The sequence below is a fragment of the Myxocyprinus asiaticus genome, chromosome 27 (genome assembly GCF_019703515.2).
Source record: "Myxocyprinus asiaticus isolate MX2 ecotype Aquarium Trade chromosome 27, UBuf_Myxa_2, whole genome shotgun sequence".
Taxonomy (NCBI): Eukaryota; Metazoa; Chordata; class Actinopteri; order Cypriniformes; family Catostomidae; genus Myxocyprinus; species Myxocyprinus asiaticus.
Window position 1 is genome coordinate 35,186,072 of NC_059370.1, and position 20,398 is coordinate 35,206,469.

General features: G+C 38.8%; 1 protein-coding gene across 1 annotated transcript in view; it reads left to right on the plus strand.

The window, feature by feature from the left end:
- LOC127418358 (glucocorticoid receptor-like) overlaps positions 1–20,398 on the plus strand; it is a 28,354-nt gene continuing 7,956 nt past the window's right edge. Inside the window, exons 1-2 of the mRNA XM_051658951.1 lie at positions 1–296; positions 1,836–2,929. Coding sequence (XP_051514911.1) covers positions 1,845–2,929 — 1,085 coding nt within the window. The 5' untranslated portion in view covers positions 1–296; positions 1,836–1,844. The remainder of the gene's footprint in view (positions 297–1,835; positions 2,930–20,398) is intronic.

The following is a 20,398-nucleotide window of genomic DNA, read 5'->3' on the forward strand; positions in this document are numbered from 1 at the left end:
TACTGTAATCTCCATTTTGAATGTTTTTATCGTGTATGGTTTTATGGCACGCCTCTTTTCTCATGGCCGAAAACGAGTAAATTGCCTGGATTACCTCGATGGTGTTAGGAATTCAGACTAAAACGCTGGACGACATTTGGCCTGTGTTATTTTTCAGGCAGCTTGCGATTTCTCTTCTTGAGACGCGACCTCGGACTTGTATATACAGTGAAGGCTTTGATGTTGTTGCTACTCGCTAACAGCAGAAACCTCTAATCAAAACAATGTCATATGATGCAAATATCAAATATCAAACGGTACGTATTGTCCTGCAACCTTTAACACGATATTTCTTTTTAACTGTGTACATGAATCCACAACTTACTGATAAGTAGCTGTCGTTTATATTTTAAGTCACTACAAAAATGTCGCTACATATATGTCCTGGTTTGGCATGTTGCCGTTCTTGCTGCGCTATTTTATGAGCTTCACACTGTTGTAGTAGTATTGCGTGTTGTTTAAACGTTCAGATTGTAAATATGAAATAACTTGCTCGTCATTCTGGTGTGGATTAGCAGTTTGAGTGAGTAGGCCTCACTGCGTGTCATACTGATCCATGCACAGCCTGCTGCTACAGCAGCGAGCGCGCGAGTGTGTATGTTGGCAAGGGCGCGAGAGTTCAGAAAAAATAGCTTTTTGCCGTTTTTAATCCGTCTGTGTTTATAAGTCGAGAGATGTATGGAGAGAAAAAAAGTCCATCCTCATTTCGGTTGATAATAAATTATGTTCATTACGTTAAAGATAACAGCATTTGTTTCACAAACTTCATCGGTAGTTAAACGTGCGCACCCTTCAGTATGTGACGTATACAGCGTTTAACCATAACTATGATCATCATGGGTTTTTTTTAAAGACATTTTAATACAGTTTATATACAACTTATCTGAAGTTTTGAAAAGTTAAAAACGGCATAGATTTATGTGCATACTGACCGTTCCAACTTTCCTGCATTAATAAGTTATATTCATAATTTCTGTTTTGCCACCCTTACAAAGATTACCATGGTAAATGTAGTTTCTGCTTCAGAATACCATAGTTATTACGTTGGCTTGACATCTATTGTAGGCTGTTCTTACTCAGGTTTCTGTGACTTTTCTAACTAACCAGAAATACGGTTTTCGCACAGCAGGCAATCAGAAATTCAGAAAATCCCATAGACTTAAATTACAGGATGTTCAAACGGGCCAAGACTATTTAAACTCCCAACAGTCAAAAAATTCAAACATTTTCATTTAAACAAGGCCTTTAATCTGCTTTAACTCTCTCACTCTCCTTCTCTCTCAATTTATTTCCTTGCTGTATTCCTTCTTTATATCTATCTATCTATCTATCTATCTATATATACCCTACAAACTTTCAGACAAGGCTTTGTAAAGCCAACATCAAAGTTTGTCTAGACAAACTTTACCTATCTAAATGTTATTGTTACTACTGTAAAATCGTAATCACTTAATATGGGATCTACTTTCTCAGTGTAAGAAGTTCTCACAATTTTTCTTTGATTTATTTTATTTGACTGATAATAGTCGTGACTAATGACCAGTTACCACTTTAATTTTTTTATTGTATTTTTTTATTTTTTTGGCAGCATCAATAACTAGTAACTGTGGTATATTTGAGGAAAATGTTCATACCATTGCAAATTTATGTTACATTTCTCAGTATTTTAATTATTTTGTTGTTTCTTTGTATTATCGATATCATGATATGTACAGTAAATGATACTTATTAGGTATTTTTCAGTGATGTTGATAAGCCAATTGTTTTTGAGAAACTTTACTTGTGTTCTACCACAGTAATGAGAGATGGATCAAAGAGGACTGAAGAACGGCACAAAGAGAGATGAGCGCTTGAATACATTGGATTGCAGTAACAGCTCAGCTGAGGGGATTTTGCGAAGTGGAATACAAAGCACCATGTCAGTCGCCCCAGCCTCTATGGTTCCTCAATCCAATCCATTGATGCAGCCAGTTTCTGGGGACCTTCCCAATGGCCTTAGCAGTTCACCCACTCTAAAGGAGCACACCACCTCTGTATCCTCCACACTCGGATTCTTTATGGAGGATTCAGAACTTAAAATGGGGAAGGACCAGAGGGCTCAGCAAAACCAGACTCTGGCCCCTTTCACTCTGGGGGACAACTTCTCAGGTCTGGAGGCCAGCATTGCACACCTCAATAGCACCTCTTCTTCAATGGACTCCCTGATTGGTGGAGTGGATCCCAATCTCTTTCCTTTAAAAACAGAGGACTTTTCTCCCATGGATAAAGGCGATATGGACTTTGACCAAGATTCCTTCGGGCCCATCGGGAAGGATGTTGACATTGGTAATAAGCTCTTTAGTGACAACACTCTGGACCTCCTGCAGGACTTTGAGTTAGAAGGCTCGCCCTCTGATTTCTACATGGGAGATGATGCGTTCCTCTCCACCATTGGAGATGATGCTTTGCTTGGAGACTTGCCAACAAATTCAGAGAGGGACTCAAAGCTGGTGGTCTCAATGAGCAGCATTGTTAATGGCACAACTGGTTCCAGCCCCTCCAGCACCAACATTGTCACCACCACCAGCTCACCCATTGTAAAGGTGGAGAAGGACTCCATAATTCAATTGTGTACTCCTGGGGTCATCAAGCAGGAGAACACTGGGACTAACTATTGTCAGACAAGTCTCTATAGCACACCCATTTCTATTTGTGGTGTCACCACTTCAAGTGGACAGAGCTTCCTCTTTGGAACCAGCTCATCCATGGCTGGTGTCAGTCAGCAAAAAGATCAGAAGCCTGTCTTCAATGTGTACACCCCTCTGGCTTCTTCAGAAGAAGGTTGGAGCAGGGGCCAGGGCTATGGAAATGCAAATGGAATTTCCAAAACCTTCACAACCACCTATGTCAGGTAAGCCATGAAGTAGGCCACCAGGATGGTCAGTGTTTCAGTTATGGACCATGTCAAGGTGTATTCAGGATTTGAACAACAGAGTATATCAGGCATTTTTAGAAATTGTGATTTCCAGGCTTGGAATATCTAGTTTTTCTTAGCTCTTAGCTTGTTCTTTGTGAGTGCTATAAATTAATAATAATAATAATAACAGAAAATCAAATTAATACAGTGATCACGAACAACTGAGAAAGTCATGGAAATTATTTGATAAAAAGGTGTGGGCACTAGGAACCCTGTTTACGTAAAACCTGTATCTGTGAAATAAGTCTAACATATTTAAGCAGTTTTGGCTCATCAAAATATTCAAATTCTGAGAGAGATAGAGTGCACCACATTAAAATGTGAGTGCCTGAATGTCCTATATGGGATTTTGAAGCTAATGAATAAACTTGCAGGGTATTTCTTTCTTATCCTTCTAATAGAACAGTCAGGAAATGGAGGTTGGACCAGACAAAATCAGTCTCAGAGACAGCTCTGCCCCCTGAATGACTGAAATTAGCCTTTCATTAAAATTACCATGCTTTATAACAGTTGTTTTGTTGCACTATTTAGGCCAGTGAAAGAATACATTATCTTTCTCAGAACAATAAGACAGTAGTGCACAATTTTCTTCTTAACATTCATGTTCCATCATGTTTACATTGCTATATTTCCTCAACTATTTGCAATCACTGATGTGTTTGGGCAGAAATCTCAATCATGAATGAATCAATGAAATATGCTCAGAGGGCATGACGGCAGAGCAAGACCACTGCAGAAATGTAGGCCAATGTAATAGAAGTAGGTAATCTGTTTTATATGCACCCAGGCTTCTTTTGTTAATGCAAAAACCTTTTTGTGTTTAGTGTAAGTTTTACAACAAGGAAGTCTGCATTGCATTTATGAGGGAGTTATATAACTGACACACTTTGCGGAGTCAACCGAGCAGGGCCCTATAACTTGACTCAGAACCTGCTTGTCCAAACTTCTTGTGAGGTATACAGCCTGCAGCATTTTGTTCAATCAATTAACATCATGTTGAGCGTACAGGCTTTGAGGAGTTGTCTGCTTTTTTTTTGCGTCATGTGAACAAACCATTAGTAACACACCCACTATGTCTAATGTTTGCTAGATGCTTAAAATAAATACAACGAATTTTCCTCTAATGACAGAGCATTGAGATAATTTTGTAAATGTCAAAAGACTGATATTAAAGGTAACTGATGACCGTCTGGTATCTTACCTACTGCCTTTGGCTTGCTTACTGGGGGCATTATGGCATGATTTAAAAAAAAAAAATTATTATGAAAAGCACTATACAAATAATGTTGACATGTCTTGACCCTGTTTACTTTATTTATACATGTTTCTGGTTTTATTGTGCACAGTTCATCAGTAAACGTTATTCCAAGTAAATGTTTTCTTTGTTTTTCATAATCTTCCATTAAATTGTAAGAAATGTCTCCACCTCTAAAACTACTTTCTTTTCAGCTGACGTCACATAGGCCACGTGGGAGGGGAAATAATGCTAACCGATAGCCAAATGGCTATGTAGGTATTGTTTGAAGCTACAGTAGTCAATGTAGTCTTTTTAATGTCTTGCTAATATTTAACACAATAATGTTAAGCCAAGTCAAAAAAAACCCAATAATAATGGGTTTGAAAAAGAAGCGTTATTATTGGGATATGCCAAGATGCTCTCAAGGGTGAACTTGGCCTTCAGCCTACACATCCTGGTCACATCTCGGTTCTCAGCAGGGAGAGACCCAGATAAATATGTCTTAATTCCTTGGCCAAGATTTTCATCTTTTCCACAATTAAATGCAAACTCCCATTCTGGTCAGGCTCCATTCTGGTATGGAATGCCCACTTTTCACAACACGAGTCTTTAAGGATAACATCAAGTCCCACACTACTTTTCTGAAATGTTTAGTGTCACCTAGCTGTTAACTGAATTTTTCCAAAACGTCTTTGGCAATTAATTGAGACCAACGTATATTTAAATTTTCTGCATGCCGGTATGCCTCCATCTGTCATCAATTCCGTCATCAGCACAGTACATGTCTTTGTGTGTTGTCGGCGCATGCGCCTGCCATTGACTGTGGAGCATTTGTATTGTGCATGCGTTGAACGGGTCCGCAAGGGCTCGCGCTCAAAAGTAGGGATGTGCACGAGTAATCGACTAAATGTCCTGCACCAACTAGTCGACTATTAAAAGCACTACTCGAATATCACAAATTGATTTTCCTTTGCACATTTGCCTGCTGTAAGAACGCTGAATTATACCGTGCTTTCGTTCTGAACCTCTTACCAGATCTCGCCGTTACAAATGAGTTGGTGTCTTTGGCCAAGTGTGAAGTCTAGTGTGGCAACACTTATAATTTTTGTATTTTTATTGAGTTATGCTATATAGGGCTGGGCGATAGGTAAAAAATATTTTTGCAATAATTGCCTTAAAAAATATCCCGATATCCGATTACATCGTCAATCCCCCCGCTGAGGGTCGGTGAATTTTTTTGCTTTATTGATTTTACATTAAAATTGTAATTTATTTATTGAAATATGAAAAACATAAACAACAGACATTTCTTAATTCAAATTGCACTTTAAACTAAACAAAAGCAATAAAATAACGAAGTGATCAAAAAATCTTATTTAACCACCTCCCCAAATCCAAACATTTTCTGTCTCCAACGGCTCCATTTGTCATCACGCAATCATCCGTCAACACAGATGGAAAATTACTAATAGCCTTCAGATTAAGAACTAAAGACAATTATAAATGTAAAGACAATAACAATAAAAATAAATAAGCCTAATATTTTCCCTTGTGTTCCCAAAATAATGCTACCAAATGCGTGTTCTTATCGAATTTGTGTTTGTATTTCGTTTTGGTAATACAGTTAATGCTCCCTAAAGAATATAAAATAATAGGGGGCCTGGGTAGCTCAGTGAGTAAAGACACTGACTACCAACCCTGGAGTCGCGAGTTCAAATCCAGGGTGTGCTGACTCCAGTCAGGTCCCCTAAGCAACCAAATTGGCCTGGTTGCTAGGGAGGGTAGAGTCACATGGGATAACCTCCTCGTGGTCGCTATAATGTGGTTCTCGCTCTCGGTGGGGTGTGTGGTGAGTTGTGCATGGATGCCACAGAGAATAGCGTGAAGCCTCCACACGCACTATGTCTCCGCGGTAACATGCTCAACAAGCCACGTGATAAGATGCATGGATTGATGTCTCAGACGCAGAGATTCGGCCTCCACCACCTGGATTGAGGCAAGTCACTACGCCACCACGAGGACTTAGAGCACATTGGGAGTTGGGCATTCCAAATTGGGGAGGAAAAAAAAGAATATAAAATAAAACCAAATTTTAGGTTCAAGGTGAATGTGTCTTGCATTACTTTATTATTTAATCACTTTCGACTTTGTTTCTTTAATACAAAGATATGTATATTACTGAATCTGCAGTTTTGCATTCACAATGCGTGAAATAAAGTTAACTAAACTCAAAGCATCTCCCAAGATGATCGGAGATAATTTGCAGCATTCTCATAGATGACAGTATTCTTGCAAACAGTTTTCAGACGAATGAAACAGAGTGATAACTTTTTACATGCGTGTGTTCCACATGACAGGGTCCCGCTGCACGCCTCTGAACAAACAGCTAATCAGACACAAGCACTGACTGATTTTCTTTTGTCTGTTCTTAAAAATATAATGAAGTGTGTTTCATCAAGCGCGTGTCTTTGTGATTAACAACATTTCTTGTCACATGTCACTCCGAGACATCTCACAGGTCGCCCACCTGTTGCGGGTAGATGAGCAAAATTACCCACACATGAAATACATTTGGACGAGGAGCTTGTGGACTGGATTCAGCCTCGTTGCATTTTGCGGGGTGGTGGCGGGTGCTAGTTTCACACCCTGCCCACTGTTTAATATATTTGGCGACTTCCCAGATCCATGGTTTTGCCATTTCCTGATATTGTCGATCATCGTCTGTTCGCAGTTGGCATCAGGATCTTTGTAAGACATCGTCGATATCCAATTACATCGTCCTATCACCCAGCCCTAATTGAATACTCTTTTTTGTGTGTGTGTGTTAGAGTACATGACAGCAAAATTACTTGAAAATGCCCATCGCTATTCAAACAGTATACTCTAAAAAGCTGAGTGCTCGACCATGCGCGAGACGGAACGGCATGATAACGTAGCAATAACCCTAAAGCTGAATAGCCAGTGGTTGTGGGAAAAACAGTCAGTCAGTGGTTTAGTCACAGAGAGCAGGAACAGATGGTGAAACAGAAGAGAGCTTTCATCTTCAATTTACATGTGGGCTCAATTATCAGGCCTTTGTGGTCTACAGGTTTTTAGTAGGTGTAGGATTTGTTTGCGATTGCGTCCCAACCTGTGTGACATTTAGTGCCTTGCTGCTAGCTTAGAAGGTAGCTGTCTCTCACCCTCTCTCTCTTGTGTGCACACTATGCAGCAATCACGGTTGGCCTCATGTCAGTGGTGCCACTTCATTTCGCACGCGACATGGAATCAGTCCACGCCCCTTTTGTTTTTTGTTTTGTCTCTTCTTCAGTGTGTCTGTCTCTCCATCGTGAACGTGTGCTTTAATTGAGCCAAACCCTCTGATTTATACTGACTCTGACTCAGACATTCTTCCCGAAAGCTTTTCTGAAATCATTCTTGGTCTCATATAAGTCAAGATGGATGGTGCTCTTAGGCAGCTGTGAATAAGTAGCTTGTTTTCTCTTTCTCTTCCTTGTCTCTCTCTCTCTCTTTCTCTCTTTTCTCCTCCTTCCAGCACACACCCACCGAGTATTTTTAACTCTGCATAACCAGTGCTACAATGAGGACCTTTGGACTAGTGAAAATATAGTTTTCTGGCGCAAAAAAAAAAACAAAACGTTAGCCCCAAGAGCCTATCTTGGAAACGTATGGATACTGCAACAGTGTTCTGGAAACACTATATAAACTGTTAAAAATGAGGACAGACTTTTCTGGTCATTAAGGGAAGTAATTATACTCTGAAATCTTCATTGCACTAATTTAAACTGCTCTGAACCTGATGAAAGCAGCTTTTTATTTCTACAATGCAAACAAAGAGCTCCTTTCATTTTCATTGGCCAGATGGATGCAGTAAATAGGCAATGGCATATTCATATAATGCATGTACACAAACAGTGAAAGTGAAGTTTGCAAAATGGACATGGAATGTCATCTGGTTTATGGTTCTTATTCTACAAATGGACACTGCTCAATGAACAGAGCCAGGATTAAATTGATATGAAATTCGATCACCAATTTTTGTTTTTATTTGTACTAGAAAAATGTGGGTTGAATATGGTGAAAATACATATATATTCTTTTTTTTTTTTTATTGTTATTATTATTTTATCATGGTTATGATTGAAATTGTTGGGTCTTTTAACCTTGAGAAACAAAAGCCTAAATTAGAAATACAGTAGTTTTAGCATTGGCCAGTGGTTTCTGCTAAAAAGCAATTTAAAGTATTGGTAACATAACTGATAAACCAATGGCAATAAGGCTGCACAACATAGAGGAAAAATGCGATATGCGATGCCGTAATCCTATGATGACATCATCAGTGCACGCAAAACATCGGAACCCCCACTGCCCGAAATACTGAAGTTTATTGGGAAAAAAAACTATCCATCCCAGAGATCACAAACATAGTTGTTTTTTGGTCCAAAATGCACATTAACTGCATATAATATATATGATTTTACCATTAGCTACATAAATCCACAAATGTCACGTTCCATCAGAGAAACATGATTTTAGTTTAAGATTGTTTCATGAAATGTCAAACAAAAAATGTGTTGATGATCTTGAATGCTGTGTGACAGATTGCGGTAGTTGCCCCTTCAAACAAAGCTGGGCACAATGCTCTCTCTCTGACTTATAGCACGAATAAAACATGAATGAACAACAAAGGATGTGCTGAAAGGTACAGTCTAACTTGTGTTGTGACACAAAATGTGTCATCTGTCATGTAACCGCCCAATCTGTTAATGTTGAAATGACAGTGGAGAAAATGAAGGGGGAATACCTCGTGATTCTCATACCTCGATGAGCACTCACGGGATTGGCACCTATGCACTCTGCACATGCACATACACATACACACATAATTATAAAAGTAATTATAAAGTACAGTGTCCTTTAAAAGTATTTGGAAAACATCAACATGAAATGGTAATGTCAGTCAAAAAAGAAAGTCATATAGGTGGCAAAAATGGCTAAGAAAATCAATCTTGGTTCGTAGAATAAGTCCAAAATCATTTGTTTGCAGATGACAGCCTTCTACATTGTGAGTAATCACTCACATATGCAAACAAATTTTGTGCTATGCGACTTAAATATGCCAGTTATTAGCCACTGGCTAGTAAATATTCAGATTTTACTTGCCAGAGATTAAGTTGTGTAGTGGCAAAGAAGAGCCATGATCCTTATACTGAATAAGAAGCTGGTGATTAAGAAGCTGTATTCAGCCACATCTTTTACTGCTTGTGTCTCGTGAGCATGCGCCCTGAAGGTTATTGACCTTATTTGGCTGCAGTGGGTCCTGTGGTGTCGTTGATTGCGGTGTCACCATCGCTTTAGTTGAGCCGTGATATGTAATAATTACGTTTACTTTGAATTAACGACATCAACCCTGATTTTGTTTAAACTTTTGTTTAAATGTTTTCACAACATTCTCCATTTTAAAGCATGACTAGAGACTAGCGTTGCAACGGTATGAGATTTTCATGGTACGATAACAGTCTCAGAAAATATCACGGTTCCATGGTATCACGGTATACGGTATTACACAATTATTATTATCAGTTACAATGACTAGAAAAGTCTCACTAGAATTGAAATTGGTCACATCAGTTTTGAGGTCTGCGTACCGCATTATCGAGGGAAGCCCAGTTGTTGCTCGCACGCGCCAGAGAGAAGAGTATATAATGATCGTGAACTGGTTCCATTACACTTGTGCAAAAGTGCAGATGAGAAGCCTTTAGCTGATTCCGAGATTATCATTAAATCTGCCTCGGCAGTCCTAAATAGGCTATCACTTTGACGGCTGCTGAAATATCTTCAACGGGAGAACCATGGCATTGTTCTTTCCCTGCTGTCCGCGACCCAGTCCGAATAGACTTGCGACCCACTTTTGGGTTGCGACATAGCAGTTGAGAAACACTGCTTTATCTCACACACACACACACACACACACTCACTTATATCAGACCCCTCGCTTTTCTCTGACATGCCGAGGGAAGCCACTCAGCTATTGAGAGCAGCTATTGAGTAACTCACTGATAGAACAGCACTGACTACTGAGAAGCTGGCAGTGCATCTGGATAGGCTACCCACTCTCCTCACGCAGCCGGCGACCCACTCTCCTCACGCAGTGGAGGACCCACACACCTCGCGCAGCCGGCGACCCACTCTCCTCGCGCAGCCGGCGACCCACTCTCCTCGCGCAGCCGGCGACCCACTCTCCTCGCGCAGCGGAGGACCCACTCTCCTCGCGCAGCGGAGGACCCACTCTCCTCGCGCAGCGGGCGGACCCACTCTCCTGATGATGAAATGAATGGTTGACAAACCGAGAAACATTTCAAATGACCCAAATATCAGTTATTTGTTAAAAAAAAAAAAAAAAGAACAAAACAGCTATTGAGAGCAGCTATTGAGTAACTCACTGATAGAACAGCGCTGACTACTGAGAAGCCGGTGGTGCATCTGGATAGGCTACTCACTCTCCTCGCGCAGCGGAGGACCCACTCTCCTCGCGCAGCGGGCGGACCCACTCTCCTTGCGCAGCCGGCGACCCACTCTCCTCACCCAGCGGATGAAATGAATGGTTGACAATCCGAGAAACATTTAAAATGACCCAAATATCAGTTATTTGTTTAAAAACAAAAACGACAACAACAACAAAAAAAAAAAAAAAGAACAAAACAAATTGGAGAATATTTTCAGTAAATCTCAATCCCCCTCACTCCGGTATGTTAAGCAACTACATTAAAGTTGGTATTCAAGTTTATATTACATATATGACAATATGAGTAGAGTAACATAGCTGTACCAATGTACTTATAAAATTAAGAAGCTAAGGCTTCTTTTTGCACCATGTAATATAATGACAATATAGTTTTGGAGTCGACTCTAGTTCATGAACTCCATTCCTGTGTGTGTCCGAAATCACTCACTCATTCGTACTTATATAATGCATGGATGTTGAGTGCATTATATCAGCAAGGAGTTAATGAAATAAAGTGCGAAATTCGGACGCTGACGTTCGCTGATGGTGAAACGTAGATTTGCGAAGAAATGAAGGTTTCCTCTCAACTGCATCATAAGGATTCATACATTACTCTAAGCTTTTCAACATTGTGTATGCTGCGACCATCTGGTGGTCAAAACTATGAATTACCCCCAGGAAAATGCTGTGTCTCTTTACAGGTGCAGGTTTCACATCTGGTTCTGCAACTGATTCTTATTTTAAATAACTAAAAGTCATTTGTTGAAGTGATTAAGTCATTTGGTTGTATTGGAACTAAAATAAGTCAAATAAATCAAACAAATTCATAAAAAGAATATCTGCGATCCGTCTATTTAACCATGCCTCAGTCCTTCTCCTTCGTCTGTTATTTCATAGGCTCATATAAGCTTCATATATGAATTATAATATTAAACAAAACATTATAATGGATTAGAGTAAGGAAGATTGGGGTTGCTTGAACCAGATACTGAAGCAGTCACGTGGTTTTCAGGCGTCGGACATTCTAGATCATGCTTTTGTTAAAAAAAAATTTAAAAATGAACAAAGCTCTGATACAGCGTTTCAGTGAAAAATGTGGTTGTTTTTTTGGTGGTCAATGTAACATAATTTAAGAAAAGGGGAGGGGATATAATTAGTGGATATTAGGTTTTCTATTAGCCAATTTCTTCTTATGAATGTGATATTTCCCATAAATCATATAGAAATCATAAGATATTATGATTGTGGTATTATGGTCAGCGTTTGAACCGACAGATGAACGAGAAGTGACATCACACAACTGGCAACTGCGCTTCCAGACAAGCAATTTTTAATGATAAAAGATTGAGCAGCATTAATAAACAGCTTAGCATTTCACAATGTAATATTTCATTGTAATGTAAATAAAATGCATTATTAGGGTGAAAGCTTTAGTTTATAGTGCAGAAGTAAAAGTAAGTTCTTTGAAGAACGTACAAAAATGTTCAACTTTATTATAATCTACAGAATTACATTTTAAACAGCTATTGTCTTGCATTTAGAACCCGGGAGTGTTGCCGCAAAGCATTTGTTTTTAAAAACTAACAACATTTATTTAAGGGACATCATAAAACAACCCAATTGCATCAGAGTGAGTCCTCCGCTGCGTGAGGAGAGTGAGTCGCTGGCTGCGTGAGGAGAGTGAGTCCTCCGCTGCGTGAGGAGAGTGAGGAGAGTGAGTCCTCCGCTGGGAGAGGAGAGTGAGGAGAGTGAGTCGCCGGCTGCGTGAGGAGAGTGAGTCCTCCGCTGGGTGAGGAGAGTGAGTCACAGGCTGCGTTAGGTGTGTGGGTCGCCAGCTGCGTGAGGAGAGTGAGTCCTCCGCTGGGTGAGGAGAGTGAGTCACAGGCTGCGTTAGGTGTGTGGGTCGCCAGCTGCGTGAGGAGAGTGAGTCCTCCGCTGGGTGAGGAGAGTGAGTAGCCTATCCAGATGCACCGCCGGCTTCTCAGTAGTCAGTGCCGTTCTATCAGTGAGTGACTCAATAGCTGCTCTCAGTAGCTGAGAGGCTTCCCTCGGCGAGTCATTAGTCTTATTTTTCAACTGTTTGGCACGCCATATATGCTTGGCTAAATAGATGAGTCTTTAGCCTAGACTTAAACTGAGAGAGTGTGTCTCGAACAGTGTTAGGGAAGCTGGTCCATAATTTGGGAGCCAAATAGTAAAAGGATCTACATCCTTTTGTGGATTTTGATATTCAAATGCATTGTTTCAAAGCAGCTTTATAGACAATCATGCTTTAACAGAAAATTATTCTGTAATATATGTAATGTCGTAGAGTCATCATTCTATTAACAGGCCAGAATTTTGTGATCGTAGTGAACGAGATGGAATATAGCGTAAAAGAATGTCGCTTAAGCACGGTGGCGCTAGACCATTCAAAGCTTATGTTGTTAACAGAATTTTTAAATGAATATGAAGTTTAACAGGTAGCCAATGTAACAACTATGAAATAGGGCTGATTTGATCATATTCTTTGGTTCTAGTCAGCACTCTAGCTGCTGCATTTTGAACCAATTGAAGATTATTTATTGAACCTGATGGACATCCTCCCATTAATGCATTACAATAATCTAGTCTTGAGGTCATGAATGCATTAATTAGTTTTTTGGCATCAGAAACAGAGAACATGTGTTGTAACATATAGCAATATTTGTGTAATCTTCAAACTTCTGCAAACTACAATCTTGAATACAGGATATGAAAACTATATACAGTATATGTAAAGATGCCCCCTTTTCATTTTGCTTAATATCTTTTTCAGTTTTCAGTTGTATTATGCTTACATTTGTCAAAAGTCTGGCAAGCAAGTAAAAACAAAAATGTACATGGCGATTCTTTCTCCAACATTTCCGTAGAGGGTTGAGATGTCACTTGTAGTTTTATGTTTTGTTTCTAATATAATCATATGCACACATTTGTAGTGTGACTTAAGCGTCCACATTTTACACTGTGGTACCACTGTATATTTGTAATTATAATATTACTCTTAAAGGCACCATGATGGATTTCACCTTTATTGCAATTCAGACGAATGGCCACTCTACAAAATGTCCACATACCATCTTTCTTTTTATTTTTGGTGGAGTTCTGTAGATTAACAAACTCCACAAAATCTGGGGCAGTGGTGGCTCAGCGGTTAAGGCTCTGGGTTACTGATCAGAAGGTCAGGGGTTCAAGCCCCAGCACCACCAAGATGCCACTGTTGGGCCCTTGAGCAAGGCCCTTGACCCTATCTGCTCCAGGGGCGCCGCATCATGGCTGACCCTGCACTCTGACCCTAGCTTAGCCAGGATATGTGAAAAAAAGAATTTTACTGTATATGTGTGATAAAAAATTCTTGAAAACCAACTTACTGATTTTTACACTGCATTTCATTTTTTGTAAATCACAGCTTAACTGTGAATTCTCCACATTGGGAAGCTTTATCACAGTATCTCTGCTTTGGGAATGTCATGCTGGTTAGTCATCGCATGTTTGACACAGCGACCGACCCAAGTACAACAGTCATTAAGGAAGGGCAGTCTCTCTTTATTTTGCTTCTCTCTCTCTTGTTTACTCTCTCACTGTCACGGTTTGGTTCCTGTAGAGCAGAATTGGTTAATAAATGTAAATCACCTTTGTGTTATAAGTGCTTTAGGGGCACAGAGAGCAGGCAGCCTGAAATACTGAGTGCCATTGGCTTGACCTACTTTCCCTTTTGCATCACAGCTGGGCTGAGCAGAGCTTACACTGTGTCTACACTGCAAGCCAACGGCGCGACACAACAAAACCAGTTGTCTGCAAACGTGCAAAGTCTTGGAGTGTGTGCAGGAATCCTTAAGTGGCCGTCACTCTAGGCTTTAAGCACACACATTTTTTTCTGAATACGCAACAGACCAGGATATGATGTCATGTGGTAGGGCTTGTGGTTTTATTAAATAATACATCATAAATAACAAATAATACTACATTCTTAATTTTTTTTATAAATTGTTTGCTCACTTTCCGGGAACAATAAAACACGCAGCTTTGAAAAATTTATTCTTTGTTTTGAGCCAAGAGGTCAGCCTGTGTCATGTCAGTCTTCTATTACTAATGTGTCCTCTTGTCATATGGATTTGCTGTTCAGAGTTCACTAAACTTGAACGTTCGTCCATGGCAGAATGCAATATTTACACATGAATCTCCCCACGTTTGGGCGCATTTGAATGAGAGTGAATGGAGCGCAAAGTGTAGTGTGACCAGGATGTTAAATCATAGTGAATTAAAGTGGTAAGCCATAAGGGACCATGTGTGAAAGTGATTTTACCATGACTAGAGGGTGTTGCTAGGCACCATATCCTTTATTATGATAAAATCTCTCTAATGCATGTTCTCAAAAGGCTTATTGCTTTTAGAAAATGGCTGCAACAGATAAGTGGTTTTGAACTTTTTGCTAACCTCTGCTTCACTTTTACTCTGAATTAGACCGCCCCCAGTTGATTCAGTTCAAAAACCTACCCCTGCAAAAACATGTTAGCCAATCTGCTGTCAGCAAAACCAAATGCTTAAAAGGCACAGAGGCTTTCTCTGATTGGCTCAAAAGTGGAGGCCACTCCCTTGACTCATTCGCTGTGTCCTAATATCCATACCTTCCTACTATATATGCCAATGGAGTATGTGCGAGAAATACCCGAGTTACCTACTATTCTGAGATTCTGAAGTGCGGATCGACTAGACCCTTTACGATCCCATAATCCCTCGGAGCTGAGGTGATGTCACGTTCAAAATGCTGGATTTAAAAGAATGGCGGTGAACTGCAAGTCAGGCAGCTCTTTTCAAATGTAAGTGATATATACCAAGAAAGTTGTTCCTTGGGCTTAAATGGGGCTTGTTTAACAAAGCCAGAGTAGATTATTTTCACTGTTGTTGTTCTTACATAATATATTCAGGTCACGGGTCAATACCCACGTCCTCGGATGAAGCATGTTCTGAGTCTATTCATATTACTTGCGTGCATACCTAAAAGAACATACTGTTTTACCAAGCGAGAAGGGCGTCCTTCATCATATACAGTGCATACTGTAACAGTATGCTATTTCGGATGCAGATATTGTTTACTTTTAGTGCTTTTCCAATGTGTCATGATGTGGTCACTTGCTGACTCGGTCCTTTCTAAATCTGATTTCGAGCACTACAATGTAAAAAGATACCATGACCATCATCGAGTCTGGATCGGTACAGAACGGACCTGCAAAGTCAACTATTCGGCCTGGAGGTGGAACAGCTCTATCAAGACAACATTTTCAATAATAGTGTATTAGGCATATCACTTGCAACATTTTAAACAATTACTCTACCGATTTATGTAGTTCATCATGCTAACTATCAACTGCTGACAGTTGCCAAACAACATAGCAACTGGGTGCAGAAAAGGTGCTGTAAGCGATTTTAACAATTCTGGCACTTCCACCAGACTTGTCGATAAATTAGCCACTCCCCCTCTTTCCAAGACATGCACACATTTGATGACCATTGATTTAGAGCATATGGAGGGCATGGGGCTACCCTGAGCGTTTCGCGGGAACAAGACACCATACCGGCACTTGTACGAGTATGTATGGGCTGTCCTGTGAACGTGCCCAATAATTGACTGGCGGAAAGCCTTCTAATTGGCTTAACAAACAGTCTGACCACGGACATTTTTCGCCGCTGGTTACCGAGCATAGGGCTGTTACAGAGACAGGTGTGATATGGTGTTTCATGGCACCTATTTCAGTGATATCTGACAGGTAAGAAGGATATTTTCTGTATATAATCCAAAAATCACTAACAGCACCTTAATATGGAATTAAAATGATGTGTGGTCATTGATAATACAGTAGATACCTATTTTTAATTAATGTTATACTCAGTTTACAAAACTTTCCTGTTTGGGCACACATGGTTTATTTCTGTAAAAAATGTATTATAAAGAATACATATACTGTAACTGTATTTCAGGTTGAGTAAACCAATGTGGATAAACTGGTTGCAGTGTGACCTACATTTTTAGATTTGTTTTTTTGTTTGTTTTTTGTTAACTTGATGAGTCATCTTTGCAAAAAGGGAAAGAAAAAAGCTTTCATGTTTAGATTATATATTCATGGAGTAGTTATTGCACATTGCTAGTTTTATTTTAAGAACGATTGTGTTATAAAGTGCAATAGTGTTGGACAGCCTGATTCACAATGGCAGTTTTCATATCAAATGTATTCAAGCCTTTGAAAAGCATTTCACAAGCAACGATGGCATGCCTTTCTTCCTTTTTCTGTTTTCATGTGTTTTTCCTCAGGGTAAGAGCCATTTCCTTTTTTATAGCAGCTTTTGTACTCACTCTGATTCTGGGAGACTCAAGAATTAGCTATTTAATTCAAGAATGAGGCATTTCTGTCAAATAAACAAGTGATTTATACTTATAACATTTGCAAAATGTTGTTTAACATATAACAAACAAATAAACTAATCCAAAGTCTGACAGTGAAAATGTTGTCCCTAAAACAGATCGAATGTGAGTTTTCCAGACCTCTGTGTGGTGTTCAGAGAGCTCTATTGCTGTGATTAGTAGCTTGCAGGATGTGGGCCATTGAATGCGTACTGTACTGATCAACACTAGCATATATGTAATGTAGAGGAAGTCGTGGGTTTTTGTGGTCATTAATTGCGGTCTGTTAATGAGTAAAAAGCAAACCGAGAGATTAGGATTTTAGTTACAAATATCACCAAGTTATTTTCCTGCCATTAGCTCATTTTTTCCCCTATCATAGGTCAGGTTGTTGCTTTCTATTTAATAAAAAAAAAAAAAAAAAAAATTTACTGCAGCAATCTAATGTATCTCCACCTCCATCACAATAAACCTGAACCCTCCCATCATTTGGCATTCTGTTTACAATGCTCAGGTTACCACTCTGTTGGCATGTTGTGTGTGTGTGTGTGTGTGTGTGTGTGTGTGTGTGTGTGTGTGTGTGTGTGTGTGTGTATTATACTGATGCTAAGACCATCCTGTCTATCCCTGCATCATATAATGGTAAAGGTGGTACTTGACACAGCTTTTATGATCTCTGAGTCATAATGCTCACCTATTGAACAACCAATTATGTATATGAGCAAAAATAAGAAATGATTTTTAAGTGATTGAGAACATTGACCTTAAAAGGCAAAACTTTATGCTATTAAATTTAACGGCCAGCATGTTTGCGCAAGTCGCTTGGATTATAGTTCTTTTTAACACTAGCTCCCATTTATGTGTTGATAAAAGAATTAAGTTCAGGGCATAAAGTATGTTCCAGTGTATGGAAGCCCAGGAGTGCCATTTACAAAAGAATGAAAGAGTAAATTATCAATCTGTTAATTTGAAAATAAAAATGTGAATAAATAAGCCAATTTATAATTGTACAAATAAATAGACATATTTAAATATGTTTATTTAATTCATGTTTTAAAATTTATATTTAACAATAAAATTGTGCATTAATAAATCATATTTAAATGCACCTTTTGAATTGCATTTTTAAAAGCATTTGGAAATTGATTTTCTTCATCCATTTGCCAATTGCTTTTCTTTATTGTTTGACTTTTCCTTTTACCATTTGTCAGTTCATACCAGCTGAAGCCCCAGGAGTGCCAATTAAAAAAGAATGAAGGAATAAATTATCAATCTATTCATTTGAAAATAAAAGCTTGAATAAATAAGTCAATTTATAAATGGACAAATAAAAAGACACATTTAAATGTGTTTATTTCATTAATGTTTAAAAATGTCAGTATATTTAACAATAAAATTGTGCATTAATAAATCTGATTAATTTCTTGTATAAATTGTCATTAAATGTAGCAATAAATGAGTACATTGAGTCTTTTAAATGCACTTTTTAATGCACTTTAAAAGCACCTTTTAAATTGCATTTTAAAAAGCTTTTTCTTTTCCTTTAACCAATTGAGAATCGAGTTAAAAAAAATCCCATTGGACTGTTGACTCGTGAGAGCAACCAATGAACTTTCGACTCAGTTATAAGACACACCCCCTCTCCCACATGCCACTCGAAGAGGATGTAAGACAGCCTGTCATTGGATGACGGTACGAGCAGTTTACGTGATATTATTGGATTTGTGAATCCCGCACACAAGAAACGGATGCAAAACATATCAAAAGTTAATGGTGGCTCGTTCACTGTTGCTGTGAAATGCTGAGTTGAATTGAGAAATGTATGAATTGACAAATGGTAAAAGAAAAGGCAAAGTCAAACAATAAAGAAAAGCAAATGGATGAAGAAAAGCAATTGCCAAATGCTTTTTATAACGCAATTTAAAAAGTGCATTTAAATATGATTTATTAATGCACAATTTTATTGTTAAATATAATGACATTTTAAAACATGAATTAAATAAAAATAATGTACATATTTAAATTGGTTTATTTTTTCCACATTTAAATGTGTCTTTTTATTTGTCCATTTATAAATTGGTTAATTTATTCACATTTTTATTTTCAAATTAATAGATTAATAATTTATTCCTTCATTCTTTTGTAAATGGCACTCCTGGGCTTCCATACAAGTGCACCGTCAAAACAAGTAGTTGGTAATTATGAAGCTGTCATGTCAACGTCTATATTTTAACATGGGTTAAAATGAAAATTCTTTCATAATTCACTTACCCTCATGCTGTTCCAAACCCATATGACTTTCTTCTGTTGAACACAAAAGGAGATGTTAGACAGAATGACAGCCTCAGTCACCATTCACTTTCATTGTATACAAAAAAGGATGTAATGAAAGTGAATGGTGACTTGAGCCTAACATCTGTTTTTGTGTCATACAGATTTGGAACTACATGAGGGTGAGTACCCCTTCGTTTACAAATGTACAGAGTTAAATATCAAAACGTGACTACCCAGGATTAATTACTAACCCAGGGTAAATTATGAAACATGGTGAAACATGGAACAAGATTACCTAGAATTACGTTAGCCCTGGGTGAACAGTGTGAAAAGCCCAGTACTTTAAATATTTCAGACAGCATGTCAATGATACCACATTTGTCTACTGCTCATCTTCTTAATTGCCTTTGCCAAATCCAGTATATTATTCTGTATACAGTATACTAATATTTCTCCACCATATTTCTTTTAACCAGTTCTGATTAGCCCAGCCATATTTTGCACATATAAGCCTGACTCATATGTGTCCAGGCATTCATTTTCTACATGTTTTAATTGTCTAGTTAAACTGACAAACAGGTTCGAAAACGCATTCATACTGCACAGTGTATTAAATTACACTGCCGGCTACTGAATTAAAGTTTTTAAAGCAGATCTTATATGTTATTGGAGTTAAAAAGAATCGTGCTGTCTAAAGAGGATGTGCAACTGCTCTTTCCTCCTTTTTGCTCTGCCTATCTCGACGGATTTGCATGCAAGCCATTGTTTGATTTTTTTTCTATTTCACTGTAAAGGCCCTCTTGTGTCCCCCCTCCCCCCCTCTCTTTTCTCTCACGCTGAATGCATATGTAGGCGTTGCAAATGTGGCATCTTGCAGAATGGCGATGGATTGGTGCTCAATGTCCAGGTTGCATTCAGCAGTCGCCCCCTGGTGGCCAGTCTGTCATCCTCTATTTTGTTTCGGAATGA